This window comes from Phyllobates terribilis, unplaced genomic scaffold (assembly GCF_046119375.1).
Source record: "Phyllobates terribilis strain yellow unplaced genomic scaffold, ASM4611937v1 Scaffold_7__3_contigs__length_470593459, whole genome shotgun sequence".
NCBI lineage: Eukaryota > Metazoa > Chordata > Amphibia > Anura > Dendrobatidae > Phyllobates > Phyllobates terribilis.
Genome location: NW_027362767.1, coordinates 42,282,751 through 42,302,136, shown reverse-complemented (window position 1 = coordinate 42,302,136; position 19,386 = coordinate 42,282,751). Strand labels below are relative to the sequence as shown.

The 19,386-nt window shown below is 44.0% G+C and overlaps 2 protein-coding genes across 6 annotated transcripts in view; one reads left to right on the top strand and one right to left on the bottom strand.

The window, feature by feature from the left end:
* DEGS2 (delta 4-desaturase, sphingolipid 2) overlaps window positions 1–15,129 on the top strand; it is a 28,687-nt gene extending 13,558 nt beyond the window's left edge. The window contains exons 2-3 of the mRNA XM_073638433.1: window positions 12,051–12,793; window positions 13,970–15,129. Of these exons, the coding sequence (XP_073494534.1) occupies window positions 12,051–12,793; window positions 13,970–14,113 (887 nt within the window). The 3' untranslated portion in view covers window positions 14,114–15,129. The remainder of the gene's footprint in view (window positions 1–12,050; window positions 12,794–13,969) is intronic.
* Window positions 15,130–15,931: 802 nt separating this feature from the next.
* EVL (Enah/Vasp-like) overlaps window positions 15,932–19,386 on the bottom strand; it is a 157,775-nt gene continuing 154,320 nt past the window's right edge. For 4 of the 5 annotated variants that reach the window (XM_073638430.1, XM_073638426.1, XM_073638429.1 and 1 more), the window contains exons 12-14: window positions 18,515–18,581; window positions 18,057–18,114; window positions 15,932–16,588 (exon numbers count right to left, since the gene is read on the bottom strand). In XM_073638430.1, coding sequence (XP_073494531.1) covers window positions 16,551–16,588; window positions 18,057–18,114; window positions 18,515–18,581 — 163 coding nt within the window. In that variant the 3' untranslated portion in view covers window positions 15,932–16,550. The remainder of the gene's footprint in view (window positions 16,589–18,056; window positions 18,115–18,514; window positions 18,582–19,386) is intronic. The other variant, XM_073638432.1, reaches the window with a different exon arrangement.

Here is a 19,386-nt window from a genome sequence, read left to right as displayed (position 1 = left end):
GCAGCCCGCTACATCGTAGGGATTCAGCTTAGTCTTACTATAGGGAAAGCTTTCCCCTTCTTTCCTTAGTACTTGTTGCAGATCATAACAGTAAGTCCAGCACCCCCCCCCAAAAAAAATCAGTATGGCTTCCATCCAGGATTTGGTTCAACGCTTGCAGGGGTTGACTCTGGACGTGGCCGAGCTCCAGCAGCACGTGAGTATCTGTTCCGGAGCGCATTTTGTGGAACCCAAGGTAGGACTGCCGGATGTTTTTTATGGTAAACAGCAAGATTTTTTTTCCTTTAAAAATGCTTGTTTGTTATATTTTCGTTTGAGACCAAGGTCCTCTGGGAATGAATCACAGAGCATTGGTTTTATTATGTCACTTTTGCGCAATGAACCACAAGGGTGGGCCTTTTCTCTTCAACCTAATGATCCATGCTTGAGGTCGGTAGAAGAGTTTTTTTCTGCTATGGGTCTATTATATGACGATCCTGATCGAATCTCATCTGTTGAGGCAGAACTCAGGCATTTGAATTAGGGGTCAGATGATGCTGAGATTTATTGCACACACTTTAGAAGGTGGGCTTCTGAAGTCAGATGGAATGATCCTGCTCTGAAATGTCTATTTCTTGCTGGTCTGAGTGAAAGGGTTAAGAATTTGCTAATTGCATTCCCCGCACCTGAGAATCGTGTGGATAGGAGGCTGAGATCTAGGCAGAATGAGGTAAAGACTCCTGTAATGCCAGGTCCTAGTCCCCAGAAAATCTGCTCAGACGGCGGAGAAACGATGGAGGTTGGGGCGATGTCGCTCCGCTCTCAGAAAAGAGACCGGAGGTTCGCCGAGGGATTGTGTCTTTATTGTGGTAAAGCTGACCATTTGATTAAATATTGTGAGCTTCGTTTAAGTAAAGGAAAAAAAAAGTCAGGTACGTCCGTATAGCTCGTTTACGCTCTGCAGGAGTATTTCTCTCAGGGAGTACTACTTTGCAGGAAAATTTGATTGAATTTCAGGTATTTGTGGATTCTGGTTCAACACTTAATGTGATAAAGGGTTTTTGGAAAAACTTAACTTGAAATCCAAACCTTTGTCATCACCTATTTCTGTGATTGCAATTGATAACACTCCTTTGAAATGTATTACTCACAAGACTGCTGCATTTCCCCTCACTATCTATGGAGTTCACCAAGAAATTTTGGACTTGGTTGTTTTGGATAATTTACGCTCTCCGGTTGTTATAGGATTGCCTTGGTTAAAACTGCACAATCCTTTACTAGACTGGTGTACTAATATGATAAAGTCTTGGAGTCTGAAGTGCTATGATAAATGTTGTAATGGTTGCATTGCGGCTGTGGAAAAAGGGGAATTACCTGTACCTATTCAAGATTTTTGGAGGGTTTTTTCGGAGGAGTCGCAAGTTTTACCTCCTCATAGGAATTATGATTGCACCATTGAGTTTGTTCCTGGAGCTACTCTTCCCAAGAGTCGCTTGTTTAATCTAACTATCCCTGAAAGAAAGGCCTTGGAGGAATACATACAGACTAGCCTGGCTGCTGGTCACATTAGACCTTCTAAGTCGCCTGTGGCAGTTGGATTTTTCTTTGTTAAAAAAAAGGACGGGGGTTTGCGTCCATGTCTGGATTTTCATAAAATTAATAAGATTACCGTACGCAATTCCTACCCATTACCATTAATTCCTGACTTGTTTAACCAGTTAGTGGGAGCCAAGTGGTTCTCTAAAATTGATCTCCGGGGGGCATACAATTTGTTACGAGTGAAGGAGGGTGATGAATGGAAAACTGCTTTTCACACTCCGTTAGGTCATTTTGAGAATCTGGTGATGCCTTTTGGTCTTACCAATGCACCTGTATTTTTTCAGAACCTTATTAACCGCTTCCCGACCACCCACTGTAGATAAACGTCGGCGCTGCCTGGGCTCTGTGCAGCGCCGACGTTTAAAAATGGTGGGTGGTCCCGCAGCGCTCAGGACCCCCAGGGCCCTGCAAGCACTGCGGGTGCGATGCAGAGCGATATCTCTGACAGGGAACATCATCGGGACCTGATTGGATCAGGTCCCAGTGATGATAACCTTTTGCTATCTTCTATATGCCGCGATCTATAGTGATCGCGGCATATAGAAGATAATAAGAGGAGAGGGGGTCGTCTACTTACCTCTCCGACGACCCCTGATACCTTCCAGGACCTGGCGTTGTTATGGCAGCTGGAGGTCACATGACCGCCTCCAGATCTGCCATATATGGTGTCCTGCTAGGCTCAGCCTGCAAGCTGAGTCCAGCAGCAGACACAGTGTGAAACTGTCAGCAGTGGTCTCATACAATGTAATATATGTCTATTACATTACATGAGATCAGTGATCAGAAAAATAAAAATTAATGTCCCATACAGGGACTAAGTAAAAATGTAAAAAAAAAAAGTAAAAAATTTTTTTCAAACTGTTAAAAAAAAATCACGAAATAAATAAAAATAAATAAATAAAATATTAAACCGATAAATCCGTATATTTATGCAAAAACAAAAAAAGTACACATATTTGGTATCGCCGCGTCCGAAACAACCCGAGCTATAAAACTGTCACTAATTAACTCCTTCTGTGCACACCGTACTAAAAATAAATAAAAAAAGAGCAAAAAACTATGCTTTTTCCTCATATCGCCAAACAAAAAGTGGAAAAAAATGCGATCAAAAAGCAAAATGGAAATAAAAATGGTACCGCTGAAAACGTCATCTTGTTCCGCAAAAAAAAGCCGCCATACAGCTCCATCAGCCGAAAAATAAAAAAGTTATAGCTCAGAATAAAGCGATGCAAAAAATTTTTTTTCTATAAAATAGTTTTATTGTGTAAAAGCGCCAAAACATAAAAAAATATACAGTAAGTGTAGTATCGCTGTAAACGTACTGACCTGAAGAATAATGCTGCCTTATCACTTTTACCACACGCAGAACGGCATAAAAAAAAACCTCAAAAAACAATTCCTGAATTGTTGGTTTTTGTTAATTTTACCTCCCAAAAAACGGAATAGAAAGCGATCAAAAAGTGTCACGTACCCCAAAATGGTACCAATAAAAATGTCAACTCGTCCCGCAAAAAACAAGCAGTCACAGGACTGTCGGCCGAAATATGGAAAAATTATAGCTCTCAAAATATGGCGATGCAAAAACTAGATTTTGCAAAAAAAAGCGTCTTTTAGTGTGTGACAGCTGTCAATCATAAAAACACGATATAAATCTGGTATCTTTGTAATCGCACCGACCCGAAGAATAAAGTAATCTCATCACTTATACCGCACGAGGAACGGCATAAAAATAAATAAAACCAATTCTTCACCTGCTACTGATTTGTTTATTATGTCTCCCAATGTGCTCACCACACATCTAGATAAGTTCCCTAAGGGGTCTAGTTTCCAAAATGGTGTCACTTGTGGGGGGTTTCCACTGTTTAGGCACATCAGGGGCTCCCCAAATGCAACATGGCGTCCGCTAATTATTCAAGCAAATTTTACATTCAAAAAGTCAAATGGCGCTCCTTCCCTTCCAAACCCTGCCGTGCGCCCAAACAGTGGTTTTCCCCACATATGGGGTATCGGCGTGTTCAGGAGAAATTGCACAACAAATTTCATGGTGCAATTTATCCTATTACCCTTATGATAATGCAAAATTAGGGGATGAAAAACATTTTTGTGGGAAAAATGTGAAAATTTTATTTTTACAGCTCAATATTATAAACTTCTGTGAAGCACCTTGGGGTTAAAAGTGCTCACCACACATCTAGATAAGTTCTCTAAGGGGTCTAGTTTCCAAAATGGTGTCACTTGTGGGGGGTTTCCACTGTTTAGGCACATCAGAGGTTCTCCAAATGCGACATTGTGTCCGCTAATGATTCCAGCAAATTTTGCATTCAAAAAGTCTAATGGCGCTCCTTCCCTTCCGAGCCCTGCAGTGCGCCCAAACAGTAGTTTTCCCTCACATATGGGTTATCAGCGCGCTCAAGAGAAATTGCACAAAAAATTTTGGGGTCCATTTTTTCCTGTTACCCCTGCGAAAATAAAAAAAAATTGGGTCTAAAGTAACATTTTTGTGAAAAAAGTTAAATGTTAATTTTTTTCTTCCACATTCCAAAAATTCCTGTGAAGCACCTGAAGGGTTAATAAAGTTCTTGAATGTGGTTTTGAGCACCTTGAGGGGTGCAGTTTTTAGAATGGTGTCACTTTTGGGTATTTTCTGTCATAAAGACCCCTCAAAGTGACTTCAAATATGATGTGGTCCCTAAAAAAAATGTTTTTGTAAATTTTGTTGGAAAAATGAGAAATCGCTGGTCAACTTTTAACCCTTATAGCTCCCTAACAAAAAAAAATTTTGGTACCAAAATTGTGCTGATGTAAAGTAGACATGTGAGAAATGTTATTTATTAACTATTTTGTGTGACATAGCTCTCTGATTTAAGGGCATGAAAATTCAAAGTTTGAAAATTGCAAAATGTTCAAAATTTTCGCCAAATTTCCGATTTTTTTACAAATAAACGCAAGAAATTTTACCACTATCATGAAGTACAATATGTCACGAAAAACAGAATCGGGGAAATCCGTTGAAGCATTCCAGAGTAATTACTTCATAAAGTGACAGTGGTCAGAATTGAAAAAATTGGCCCGGTCACGAAGGCAAAAACAGGCTCTGGCGCGACGTGGTTAATGACATCCTGAGACCTTTGGTAAGAATGTGGTTGTGTATTTGGATGACATTTTGATTTATTCACCAGATCTGGAGTCCCATTGGCAGAGTGTACGTGAAGTTTTGCAGTTATTGAGTGGTAATTCACTCTTTGCTAAGCTGGAGAAATGTGAGTTCGCTGTGCAGAAAATTAGTTTTTGGGCTACATTGTCTCCAGCGAGGGCTTTGAGATGGACCCTGTGAAGGTTCAGGCTGTGAAGGAATAGCCTAGGCCTATTGGTTTGAAATCTATACAGAGATTTTTGGGTTTTGCCAATTATTACAGGAAATTCATTAAGAATTTTTCTGTAATTGTTAAACCTCTAACCGATCTCACCAGGAAAGGTGCGAATACGGCCCAGTGGACTACTGAGGCCATAGAAGCGTTTGAGTATCTCAAAGAGAGGTTCAGTTCTGCCCCTATCCTTATGCAGCCTGATGAGACCAATCCTTTTTTGGTCGAGGTCGATGCTTCATCGGTGGGGGTCGGAGCAGTTTTGTCTCAGGAGAACAGGAATGGAGTACATCCTTGTGCCTACTTTTCGAAAAAATTTCGAAACCAAATTGAATTATGATGTTGGAAATCGGGAGTTGCTGGCTATTAAACTCGCGTTTGAACATTGGCGTCATTTTTTGGAAGACGCTAGATTTCCTATTCAGGTTTTCACAGATCATAAGAATTTGATCTATCTGGATGCTGCCAAGCGCTTGAATGCCCGTCAAGCTAGGTGGGCACTTTTTTTTTTCTCGGTTTCATTTTTCTGTTATCTATATCCCTGGTACTAAGAATGTTAAAGCCGATGCTTTATCTCGCAGCTTCTCTCCTACAGTCGGTGCCGAGGAGGAGGAGAGCATTTTACAGAAAGGGGTTGTGGTGGCGGCATTGGACTCCGTTTTGGAGAATGGGACTCTGAAAGCTGAAGATGATGCTCCATCTAACACTCCCCATGGGAGGTTGTTCGTGCCTAGAACCTTTAGGAGAGATTTGTTTGTGAAGTATCATGAGTCTCGGATGGCAGGTCATCCAGGAATTTCTGAGGCTAAGAGACTTATCGGTCTCAGTTTTTGGTGGCCTGGATGGCAGAAGGAAGTCTTCAAGTGGGTGCGTCAATGTACTGTGTTTGCTAGATCAAAGGCTTCACATACTCCTGCTGCGGGGTTGCTTTGCCCTCTGGAGGTTCCTAGTACGCCTTGGACGCATCTCACAATGGATTTTATTACTGATCTGCCCGTGTCCGAGGGTTTTACTGCCATCTGGGTGGTCGTGGACCGTTTTAGTAAGATGTGTCATTTGGTTCCATTCATTAAGTTGCCCTGCGCCAAGACACTTGCTAAGATGTTTGTTAAGGAGATTGTCAAGCTCCATGGCGTTCCCACGGATATTGTTTCTGATAGAGGACCTCAGTTTGTGGCTCGCTTTTGGCGTGCTTTTTGTGACCGGTTGGGAGTCCATTTGTCATTTTCGTCTGGTTATCATCCTGAGTCTAATGGACAGACTGAAAGAAAGAACCAGGATGTAGAACAGTTTTTGCGTTGTTTTGTGGCAGACAATCAAGAGGGGTGGTCTGAGTTTCTGCCTCTCGCAGAATTTGCTCTTAACAATCATACATCCTCCTCTGCTGGGTGTTCTTTTTTTTGTTGTACTGGGAGACAGCCGTCTTTTGTTGAAAAAGGCTGACATATCTGATAGGGACGCCACTGTCACAGTTCCTCCTGTGGTGGAAGATGGCGAATATGAAATTTCTCGTATCTTGAATTCTAGATGGCATAGAGGGAGATTACAGTATCTCGTCTCCTGGAAGGGTTTCGGTCCCGAAGACAACTCCTGGGTAAGGACGGATGATGTCTCTGCTCCTAGGCTTGTTAGAGTTTTCCACAAGAGGTTTCCGGATAGGCCTGGGCCTGGAGGATCCGGGGGATCCTCTTAAAAGAGGGGGTACTGTTAGAACCCTACTGTTTGTTTTTTCCATCTTGTGTTTTGCGGTCACGTGACCATCTGCCTTTATATTCCAGCTCCGCCCTTCTGGCTGTGCTGGACTTCAGTGTTTGACTGTTTTGCTAGCCAGGTGCTTCTATGCCTATCTGTCAGTTCGCTTGGTCCTTTTGGGACCTCTAGTACCTTTTTGTCCGCTACATCGTAGGGATTCAGCTTAGTCTTACTGTAGGGAAAGCTTTCCCCTTCTTTCCTTAGTACCTGTTGCAGATCATAACAGTTATATTGGGACCAGTATCCTGTATGGAGCGTTATATGGGGGCCAGTATTCAGCATGGAGCGTTATATGGGGGCCAGTATTCTGTATGGAGCGTTATATGGGGGCCAGTATTCAGCATGGAGCGTTATATGGGGGCCAGTATTCTGTATGGAGCGTTATATGGGGGCCGGTATTCTGCATGGAGCGTTATATGGGGGCCGGTATTCTGCATGGAGCGTTATATGGGGGCCGGTATTCTGCATGGAGCGTTATATGGGGGCCGGTATTCTGCATGGAGCGTTATATGGGGGCCGGTATTCTGCATGGAGCGTTATATGGGGGCCGGTATTCTGCATGCAGCGTTATATGGGGGCCGGTATTCTGCATGGAGCGTTATATGGGGGCCGGTATTCTGCATGGAGCGTTATATGGGGGCCGGTATTCTGCATGGAGCGTTATATGGGGGCCGGTATTCTGCATGCAGCGTTATATGGGGGCCGGTATTCTGCATGGAGCGTTATATGGGGGCCGGTATTCTGCATGCAGCGTTATATGGGGGCCGGTATTCTGCATGCAGCGTTATATGGGGGCCGGTATTCTGCATGCAGCGTTATATGGGGGCCGGTATTCTGCATGCAGCGTTATATGGGGGCCGGTATTCTGCATGGAGCGTTATATGGGGGCCGGTATTCTGCATGGAGCGTTATATGGGGGCCGGTATTCTGCATGGAGCGTTATATGGGGGCCGGTATTCTGCATGGAGCGTTATATGGGGGCCGGTATTCTGCATGGAGCGTTATATGGGGGCCGGTATTCTGCATGGAGCGTTATATGGGGGCCGGTATTCTGCATGGAGCGTTATATGGGGGCCGGTATTCTGCATGGAGGACTATACTGTCTGGCCTGCACTATACACTGCGAGGATTCGCCGGTTTCTGAGCTTTTGTAAAATTTACAATAGATATCACTCATGTAATGTAAGAAGTGAAATCTTCAGCATTGTACTAATAGATATATTTCTCAGCCGTACCTGTGCATCATGAATCGTCTTACGTGTTAAAGGGGCCCACTGAGACTTTTGCCCAGGGCTCACGAAAACCTGGAGCCGGCCCTGACTGCACAGTACCACTCCTCTTCTTTTGTATATATACACTGCACAGTACCACTCCTCTTCTCCTGTGTATATATACACTGCACAGTACCACTCCTCTTCTCCTGTGTATATACACTGCACAGTACCACTCCTCCTCTCCTGTATATATACACTGCACAGTACCACTCCTCCTCTCCTGTATATATACACTGCACAGTACCACTCCTCCTCTCATGTATATATACACTGCACAGTACCACTCCTCCTCTCCTGTATATATACACTGCACAGTACCACTCCTCCTCTCCTGTATATATACACTGCACAGTACCACTCCTCCTCTCCTGTATATATACACTGCACAGTACCACTCCTCCTCTCCTGTATATATAAACTGCACAGTACCACTCCTCCTCTCCTGTATATATAAACTGCACAGTACCACTCCTCCTGTCCTGTATATATAAACTGCACAGCACCACTCCTCCTGTCCTGTATATATGCACTGCACAGTACCACTCCTCCTGTCCTGTATATATACACTGCACCGCACCACTCCTCCTGTCCTGTATATATAAACTGCACAGTACCACTTCTCCTGTCGATACACTGCACAGTACCACTTCTCCTGTCCTGTATATATAAACTGCACAGTACCACTCCACCTGTCCTGTATGTATACACTGCACAGTACCACTCCTCCTGTCCTGTATATATACACTGCACAGTACCACTCCTCCTGTCTTGTATATATACACTGCACAGTGCCACTCCTCCTGTCCTGTATATATGCACTGCACAGTGCCACTCCTCCTGTCCTGTGTATATATACACTGCACAGCACCACTCCTCCTGTCCTGTATATATACACTGCACAGCACCACTCCTCCTGTCCTGTATATATAAACTGCACAGTACCACTCCTCCTGTCCTGTATATATAAACTGCACAGCACCACTCCTCCTGTCCTGTATATATACACTGCACAGCACAACTCCTCCTGTCCTGTATATATAAACTGCACAGTACCACTTCTCCTGTCCTGTATATATACACTGCACAGCACAACTCCTCCTGTCCTGTATATATAAACTGCACAGTACCACTTCTCCTGTCGATACACTGCACAGTGCCACTTCTCCTGTCCTGTATATATAAACTGCACAGTACCACTCCTCCTGTCCTGTGTATGTATACACTGCACAGCACCACTCCTCCTCCTGTCCTGTATATATAAACTGCACAGCACCACTCCTCCTGTCCTGTATATATAAACTGCACAGTACCACTCCACCTGTCCTGTATATATAAACTGCACAGTACCACTCCTCCTGTCCTGTATATATACACTGCACAGTGCCACTCCTCCTGTCCTGTGTATATATACACTGCACAGTGCCACTCCTCCTGTCCTGTATATATGCACTGCACAGTACCACTCCTCCTGTCCTGTGTATATACACTGCACAGTGCCACTCCTCCTGTCCTGTATATATACACTGCACAGTGCCACTCCTCCTGTCCTGTATATATGCACTGCACAGTACCACTCCTCCTGTCCTGTGTATATACACTGCACAGCACCACTCCTCCTGTCCTGTGTATATACACTGCACAGCACCACTCCTCCTGTCCTGTATATATACACTGCACAGTACCACTCCTCCTGTCCTGTATATATGCACTGCACAGTACCACTCCTCCTGTCCTGTATATATGCACTGCACAGTACCACTCCTCCTGTCCTGTGTATATATACACTGCACAGTACCACTTCTCCAGTCCTGTTGTCGGAGAGGCGTCAATATTGGTTTAGTATTTTCAATATTACTATGGCCTAATAAAAATAAATATTGGAAAACCTGTTTAAATTGATTTTCCCAAGTAATCCCCTCTGCTCTGGATAGGGGATAACTGTCCAATCGCTGGAGATCCGACTGTTGGGACCCCCATGATCCAGAGAATAGGAGCTCTGTAGAGCACCATGTAAATGGAGCTGTGGCCGATCATACGCACTGTGGCGCCATTCACATGCCGCTCTTCAAATAACTCCTTTTAGGAGAGTGAGGGGCACGACAAAGTAAAGCAAAATTCACTGATCGGGGGTAATGAGTGTTAGGGTACGTGCACACGATCAGTAATTGCTGCGGATTGTACGCAGCGCACTTGTGCTGCATGCAATCCGCAGCGGCCAGATGTTACAGCATAGTGGATGGGATTTGTAGAAATCCCATGTCCACTATGCGTCTCCGTGCACCCACGGACACGGACATGTGGCGCGTCTTTCCAGATCGCAGCATGTCAATTTCTCTTGCGGAGATGCTAGTTTCCGTAAGAGAAATTTATATCCGTGCAATGTATAGGATGCAGTGAATCCGCATAGTTCAATGAACACATGCGGATCCACCTGCGTGCAGCGCTTTGGACGCAGCATAAAGTATACTACGTTCAAAGCACTGCCAATACCGACCGTGTGCAAATACTCTAATAGTATGTGGGCTGGTGGGGTTTGTGTGGCAGAGCTGCTTTTTTGACCCAGTCCGGCCCTGGTGCGCGCGGTCTGCGGCGGCCCTGGTGCGCGCGGTCTGCGGCGGCCCTGGTGCGCGCGGTCTGCGGCGGCCCTGGTGCGCGCGGTCTGCGGCGGCCCTGGTGCGCGCGGTCTGCGGCGGCCCTGGTGCGCGCGGTCTGCGGCGGCCCTGGTGCGCGCTGTCTGCGGCGGCCCTGGTGCGCATAAAATGATCCCCTATCCATAGCAGTCGGACTTCCCAGAAATCAGCAATTTATTCCCTTATGGATTTAACGCATGCTTTGCTTTTTGAGAATTACCCTTTAAAGGGAATCTGTCAGCTGCTGGTTTTTGCTATATGATCTGAGAGCAGGATGATGTAGGGGCAGAGACCCTGATTCGCATACTTGGCTGTGTTGTCAATAAAATCAGAGTTTTATCATGAGGAGATTATCACTACAGCACTAGGTGTCTGGTGCCTCTTGGTCCAACCTCACCCCCAGCACTGATACATTGTACTCAGGAAGTGGCCAATCAGTGGTGTGGGCGGGGTTATACACTGCTCAGCATTCTGATCTGCAGCAGAGAAAACTGTGCTTGTATCAAAATGACAGCAAGCAGCCCAGTAAGTGATATATCGCTGGAATCCTGGTCTCGGCTCCTCCAACCCCAAAAAAAAGCTGAATATTCCCTATAAGTTTGAAGAAATCCAATTTTACTAGACTTTTTACCATTTGTGTTGCGGAGACCGTGAAACCTAAGTCGCATTCCGATCACATCCACTTCATTGTGTTATGATGCAGCATTCCAGTTCTGTGACCTTCAACCCAGGGAATCTGCCAGCAGGTTTTTCCTATGGAATCTGATAGCCTCATGATGTAGGGGCTAAGACCCTGATTCCAGAGATGTGTCACTTACTGAGCTGTTTGGTGCAGTTTTGATAGAATCCCTGTTTTTTCCTGCTGTAGATGTAGCAGAGTGCAGAATGCTGAGTTGTGTATAACCCCGCCCACATCCCTGATTGTCTGCTTCCTGTGTACACTGTGCATTGTGAGCAAGCTGCCAATCAGTGGTGGGGGGTGGGGTTACACTGATTAACTGGACTGTTTGGCACAGGACACCTAGTCCTGCAGTAATAATCTCCTGCTGATAAAACACTGATTGTATTGAAATTACAGCCATCTGCTCAGCGAGTGACAGATCGCTGGAGTCTGCCTCTCAGCTGAGATGCAGAGTAGTCAAAAACATGTCAAGTTTATTTAGAGTTACACTTTAATGATATGTTTAGGGTGCAGAAGGGTGTTGTGAACAGCGCTGATGACCCCTCGTTTTCACATACCCGCCTTGACGCATGAATGATTGACGGGCATCGTGCACCTATCCTGGTAGCTAGAATATTACAACCACAAACCCTTCAAGTCTGGTCAATTTTTTAGTTATTTTGACCTAAACAAGTTAATTTCATTCTGTAGTTGAATATTTGATTTATTGTCTCTGACATTTTATTTGGGAAATTATTTAGAAACATTTTTTTTTTTTCTTTTCTTGTAGCCAAATATCCAGAAATCAAGTCTCTCATGGGACCGGACCATCATCTGAAATGGGTGGTGTTGACGATGGTGGCTTCTCAGCTCCTGGTCTGTCATCTAGTCAGAGACTTGTCTTGGAAATGGGTTTTATTCTGGGCGTATGCATTTGGCGGGTGCGTGAATCACTCTTTGACGTTGGCCATCCACGACATCTCCCACAACGTGGCCTTCGGTAACCGGCAGGCAAAGTGGAACCGGTGGTTTGCAGTCGTTGCCAACTTGCCCATTGGCATGCCGTACTCCTCGTCCTTTAAAAAATATCACATCGATCACCACCGCTATCTGGGAGGAGACCACCTGGATGTGGATATACCGACGGAGTTCGAAGGATGGTTCTTCTGCACCCCGGTCCGGAAACTCTTGTGGCTGATCCTACAGCCGCTCTTCTACGTCTTACGGCCGTTGTATGTGAACCCCAAACCCATCAGCAGGATGGAGATCTGCAACGCCCTGGTCCAGTTCTCCGCTGACTTCTTACTGTACCAAGCGTTTGGCCTGAAGCCTGTGGTCTACCTGCTGGCCGGCTCGGTCTTCTGCTTGGGCTTTCACCCCATCTCTGGACACTTTATTGCAGAACATTACATGTTTATGAAGGGACACGAGACTTATTCCTACTACGGATGTCTGAATTTAATCACCTTTAACGTCGGCTACCACACGGAGCATCACGACTTTCCCAGCGTTCCTGGAAGCCGGCTGCCCCTGGTAGGTGCTCGACATTTAGACCTGTGGTCTCCAACTCCAAAACTGAAGCCCTGAGTGATCCACAAAAGTGAAGGATCTTGAGTTGGTCCCATATGCATCAGAGAAAAGTCATCCGATGTGTAAAGGGATGTGCCGAACCCCCCACCCCCCAAGAGAGGGTAAGAGAGTCAGACATGTTGGATTTTAATATGCCCAGTCCTCACTTACCGCTTCATGTTTTCTCATCCAACTACCTTATGTATATGGAGAGGTGCTAATTCATCCTACAGAGAGATGTTGAGGGTAAAAGGATTGGGCATGTTGCATTGTAATATGCCTGATACTTTGTTTTCATTGTTGATGATGCCTGGCAGCAGCCTATTTTATACTTGGCCGACTGCTTTATGCATATGGTTGACAGTGTTGACTGGGAAAGAAGGGTTGGACATGTTGGATTTCAACATGTCCGATCCATTATTCTCTTTGAAGATGTTTGGCCGTGAATTATTACTCTTTTCTATCAAGAGCATATTCATGCTCAGCCAAAGGAAGTGTGCATGTGTATGGGGGAAGATTTGGAAGGGGGGGGTTGCTGTTTCCCATCTATCTAAGTGTATGGCTGGCAACCTGGCTTCCTTGGCTCTCATAAATTGCACAATTGGCTCTTTAAAGCTTGCCATACACCTAAGTTGGCCATCATCATACACATGCATGTTTGGTACGACCTCAGTAGGGAAAGGCCACAAGAAAACACTGCTGGCAGCTTATCTGTCTCGCTGACAGAAGATTGGGCATGTTAAAATTTAGTATGTCCGCTCCAATAGGTAAAACACCCCCACACAGAACAGATGATTGCCCAGTTTGTGGAAATTGTTGGGTTCATCTGACGTTGACCTTACACCTGCTTGTGTTCATTAGGGAGAGGAGAGTAGGCTGCTACCAGACATCTTAAGGGGCGACTTATCTTTTGCAGGAACAAAGGATTGGGCATGTTGAAATCCAACATGTCTCACCCAGCAGACATTAGATGGTCGGTGGTCATACTGAAATTAGCAGGCTCGCCAGGCGGTCACCTAGTGTGTATGGCCACCCTATATTATCCAGTCCTACAGATCTCCTTGGTGTATACTGTGCTTTATCCCGCTTATTTCCGCCATCTGCTGTACAAGGGCTGAGCTCTCTGTTTGTGTCGCGCAGGTACGGCAGATCGCTTCCGAGTATTATGACAGTCTCCCTCAGCACCAGTCTTGGGTCCGGGTTCTCTGGGATTTCATTTTCCATGAAGAAATTGGACCTTATTCAAGGATAAAAAGAGAATGCAAGCTCGTCAGCACCGGATAGCGCTCCTCTCCGATCACGGACAGAACATTTTATGTGCGGCCTTTCAGGCTGACGTGTGACACTGTGCAGAGGCTGCGTGTGATAATAAATATCTGCTGTTTTCTCCTGATCCGTGCTTGTTCTTAGGTCCGGACATGCCGCAGATCCCACATGGAGAACCCTTTGTTCCGGTCTTACTAGGACATATGGACCCGAGGTCGTCCTTGTATTCCAGGCCTTTCAGTGTACTATTTTTTGGTAGTGGTGTCTTTGGGACTCGGGCACTAAAGATGGCATCACCCCCCCCCCCCCTAATTATTAGAAAAGCCTGTGCCTTTTATAACAATAAAATACCCCTTTAACACATGGGATGTGCGTGTCCTCATGTACCACTACCAATAAATAAACAAGCCATGGCCACATATTCACTTTTTTTTTTACACCATCTCTCCGAAACTTTGCGTTACTTTGTTAATGGAGCCTTTCTTAAAGGTTCTTAGTATTTAAAGGGTTTGTGCATCTTTGTCGTCTTTTTAGACCCAGATTTGCATTTCTGGTGAGGCTCTACTTGTGGTGTTGGCCGTATTGCTGCTTTTGTTTCCACACGATGCTTGTGGACCTGCAAGTTCAGAGCTCAGCTCAATGGGCATTTCCACCTCTTTCTTCTCTTTCCAAGATACGAATGCTTTTGTGGAGGCAATTTTTTTCACAAATTTTGCAAAGTTTTGCTTTCACACGCTTATTTCCCTGAAATGATAGCTGCAGAATCAGTTAACTCCGAATCTGTCAGCGAGCTCCTTCTGACAGTTTATAACTTTTATCTGTCTTTTTCTGAGCTCCTTTTTGCTGATTTATGACCACATCAAAGTTCAGTTCAATTTTATGTAACCAATAAGACTCTTTAGAGTTTAGTTCATTCATTGTTGCTAATAGAATGTTTAATAAAACTGTATTAATTTTTTTATTATTTTGAGTTTTGTGTTGTAATTTTGTAAATTTACTTTTGGAAATTCAATAAAAATTCAGTTAAAAAAAAAGTTCAGTTCTACTTTAATGTGGTCAGTGGTGATCTAAATCAACGCAAAACCGTTCAGAAAAAAAAACACGCTATGTCAACACAATGTTTTTTTTCTTTCTGGCTGTCAAAAACAGGTTTTTGAAGTGGAATCTGCTTCAGGGGACACTGCTTTGTTGTTTTTTTCTTTTGTTTTTAATTCTGAAGCTTATTTTGTTAACATTCCTCTTTAAAGTTGTTATCCTTTTTTTTTTTCTATCTTGTGAGGCAATTGTTGGCCATTTTTGTAAATCCATTAAAGCAATGCATGAAATAGCTTTTTTTTTTCTATTTTGTGGACATCTTTTCAGCCCTTCCATTGACTTGCTTTCACAGCTTCTTTGTTTCCCTGCTCATAAAGTGGGGGTCGTAATAAACGGGGTCCGTAATATACGTCTGCAGGTACAGGGTACTTGTGTTTTCTGCTTTTAAGACCCCCTTACCACTGCTTATGGACCTGCAAGTTCAGAGCTCAGTGGGCATTCCCTGCAAAGTCGCGCGTTCTTCTCTTAAAGGATATGGACACCTTCAGGGGTTTTCTTTTTACATATTTTGGACTAAAATGAAGATTGCGCCATCTGTCTAATACATTTCCATTAGTATGGTGTAATGCCTCACTTCTCCAGCAGGTGGGATAATGATTAGCTGATCAGTTCCTGTGTGGATCAGAGGCCCCTTTAAAGGCTTGTCTAAAATGGGCCAACTCCTTTAGTGAGCCTCACCTCTAAGTCAAAGGCTGCCCCTTTACCACCTCCCCACCAAAAAAAATCATCAGCAAAATTCTTCAGTCTGGACAATAAACAATTTATTACCAATATGAATACAGCTACTGGTGCACTGATGTACCATCGTAATATTGTGATGAGGTGGAAGGTTTTTTTTTATTTTTTTTGTCACCATACGATTTTTTATTTTTTTTTGTGTCTGGTTCCTTCGTGATATTTGCAATAAAATTCGGTTGGCAAGAAAGGGTCCTAACACAGCAGACTACCGGATAAATTACTCTGAGGTCATCCTAATAAAGCAAATAGCTCACATTTCTCTTATTATTATTATTTTTTTCCGTAACTACTACTAAATGAAAAATAATACATTTAAATAAGCAAATATATCATACAAAAAAGAAGAAAGGCTGACGAATCTCGGTGTGCAAAGTCAGATGAAGTCTAAAAAATAAAATCCCCAAATGTCAAATGTTTTGAATAAAATTATTATTTTTTTTTTCTTTCATGGTAAGACTTAAAGCAAAATCCAAGGCTGCAAGCTTCAAAGTGTGTCTGCTACGGGGATAGGAACAGAGTGCAGGTGCAGTCCCCTTTAATTCAGTGACCATCTGAACACGCCAATCATCAGCCCTGCTTGGACTCCACTGTACATTCCCGAACCGGACCTCTCCTTCCATTATTATGTTGTACTAATTCTGCTCAGTTCCTGCCTGATAGCTGAAAAACAAGAGGAGAAACGTAGGCTGATTAGTGCGATCACTGTTCTCCCTGCTTATCTTGGCTCTAGCAATGCAATAATCAGGTCATTCTAGGTTCTATAAACACTAAGAAAGGGGGAGAATTTTTTTTTAAAAGCTTTAAGCAATTTTTTTGTGATATTTTTTTGACAACTTTTTAAAAATTGGGTGTAGCCAAAAATATCACAAAAAAGTTGCATAAATTAGTGAAAATCTAGGCCACCCATGTTTAACTTATTGGTGCACAACCCTAGATATCCCTACATTTATTAGGATAATTATAAAACTAGAGAATTTAAAAAAGTGCAATAGGGTCTTATCTGGGTAAAAAAGTGTGTATAAAACTGCTCACCTACTCGGGTTGTGTTCACACAACCGTTGAAGTGGCTAACGGCTGCTGCAGACCCATGAGGAGAAGTCAAGGAACAAACAGAAACAAATGGGTTAACCTGCACTGCCGTCGAAAGATGAGGATACGGGAATCCAAGTAATGCGGTTTAATTGACAACGCGTTTCGAAGTTTGGAACTTCATCAGGACAAAACACGGTTGTAATTTATCCTGTTGATGAAGTTTCAAACTTGGAAACGCGTTGTCAATTAAACCGCATTCCTTGGATTCCGGTCTCTTCATCCTCTTTCGACGGCAGCGCAGGTTAACTCATTTATTTCTACATTTATTAGGAGGCATTTACCTCCAAAAAGGAAGGGAGTATCTGTCTCATGAGTCTATGGGACGCCCAAAAGGTCCTTTGGTCCATTTGAGAAGACTAAAGGCCCCACCATACACAATAGACAAACGTCAGCCGAACCCTTCAATATCGATGGATTCGGACGACAGTCTAATGTGTATGGGGGCCCTGGACAATTGATTGTTAGAGTTAAGGATCCGGTTTGTCTGATTTTGTTCGGCCGATCACTATCTAATGTGTATGAGGGACTTAATACAAAAATATGTGATAATTGTTGGGCCCTGAAGGAGATTTTACGCTGACACCCAAAAGCTTCAAGGATCACAAAGTCCATATAAAAAACATTTCTAGTTTTATGTTCCATCTTGATAGTATAAAAATAAAAAATATACTGATTGCCAGATTCTGAAAATTATGGATGATCATCATCTGATAGACCCCACTGACTTCTATAGGGACCTGAATAAGTAAATAAATAAGTATATAAAAGTGACAGCCTCGGGCTCCATCATTTCCCTGGAGAAAATTAATGCTGCACTTGGAACAGTTGTAGGGAAATGATTTGGCAAAATTCCCTTTACAACGCTAAAACATTTGGTTGATGTAATAATATCTAGTCTTTACTGCAGGCTGTAAGTGAAGTTGTCTTGATTTACAAGTCAGAAGTTTGACTGCTGGTGACATCTAGTGGTCAACATGAATATTGCAAGGTTTCGAATGGTGTGATTAGAGAAAAAGTCTAGTAAAGATGCACTTACCATCGATAATTTCTTCTTTGACTTTATGTAGCTCTCTAACAACTTCCTCTAGTATTTCCTTTAAAAAAACAAACAGTAATGTATGTTAAAAAATTACTTTAAAGTGCATCCTATAGAAAAGTCAGAAAGCTTTGCCAAGAGGTATCCATTTCCATTGAAAAATAGAAACCTATATACAAATATTTACATGCGAGGTGATTGTTCAGGATCTGGAATCCTGTAGCTCTCTGTTGCCCCCTACAGTTTCAGTATATTTGTACTTTTTAGGGCTTGCAGGGTTCTCTTGACTAGATACCACTGTAACAAACAGCCAGCCGTGAAAAGTACTAGGCCAGTACAAATTTTTAGCCTCTGGAGGTAATCAAGAACTTAATTTTCCTGAAAGCAAGCAGAGATCTTGCAAATGGTGAGAAACCGAAAACTTAAGGTGACTGAGGACGTCCACTGCTTGTACTCACTTGCTTCATTCGGTCGAAATCTAAGGCGTCCGTCGATACGTCGTTGCTACTGTTTACAGGCTTCATCCTGTAAGAGTTAAAAATTATCATGACTGGATCTACTACATCTCTCATCAGGCTTATATTCAATACTTTTACCAGTGGACCAGACAAAATATGAAGTTTTGAGTGACAGGATTAGAAATTGCAGGGGTGCATGCTTCCAGAAACCCCCTGTTCATCTGTAGTCTCCCATTGCCGTTTAGCTCCACAGAAGTGAACGGTGCTGATTTGCAATACCAAATGCAGCCTGTGGTTAGGGGTGGCGCTGTTCTTGGAAGAGAACGGCCCTGTTTTTCCAATCCATGACACCCAACTTGTAGCTCCACAATTCCACTGTTTTCTGGCCAAAATAATGAACTGACTGCAGCAGACGGAAAAAAGAAAACCTTTCCCACAGGTCACAACGGATTGTATCCAGTATTGGGATCCTCCAGTTACTTATTCCCACTGTGCGGACAGTGACGTAGAGGCTGGAGCGCCATCATCTGGGTGCAATGTGGAAAGCTATAGTGTCAGAATGATCCTAAATAGAGGAGCGCCTGCGATAGCGGCCCGCGACAACGTGGCACAGAGGAGCGCCTGCGATAGCGGCCCACGACAACGTGGCACAGAGGAGCGCCTGCGATAGCGCCCCGCGACAACGTGGCACAGAGGGGCGCCTGCGATAGCGGCCCGCGACAACATGGCACAGAGGAGCGCCTGCGATAGCGGCCCGCGACAACATGGCACAGAGGAGCGCCTGCGATAGCAGCCCGCGACAACGTGGCACAGAGGAGCGCCTGCGATAGCGGCCCGCGACAACACGGCACAGAGGAGCGCCTGCGATAGCG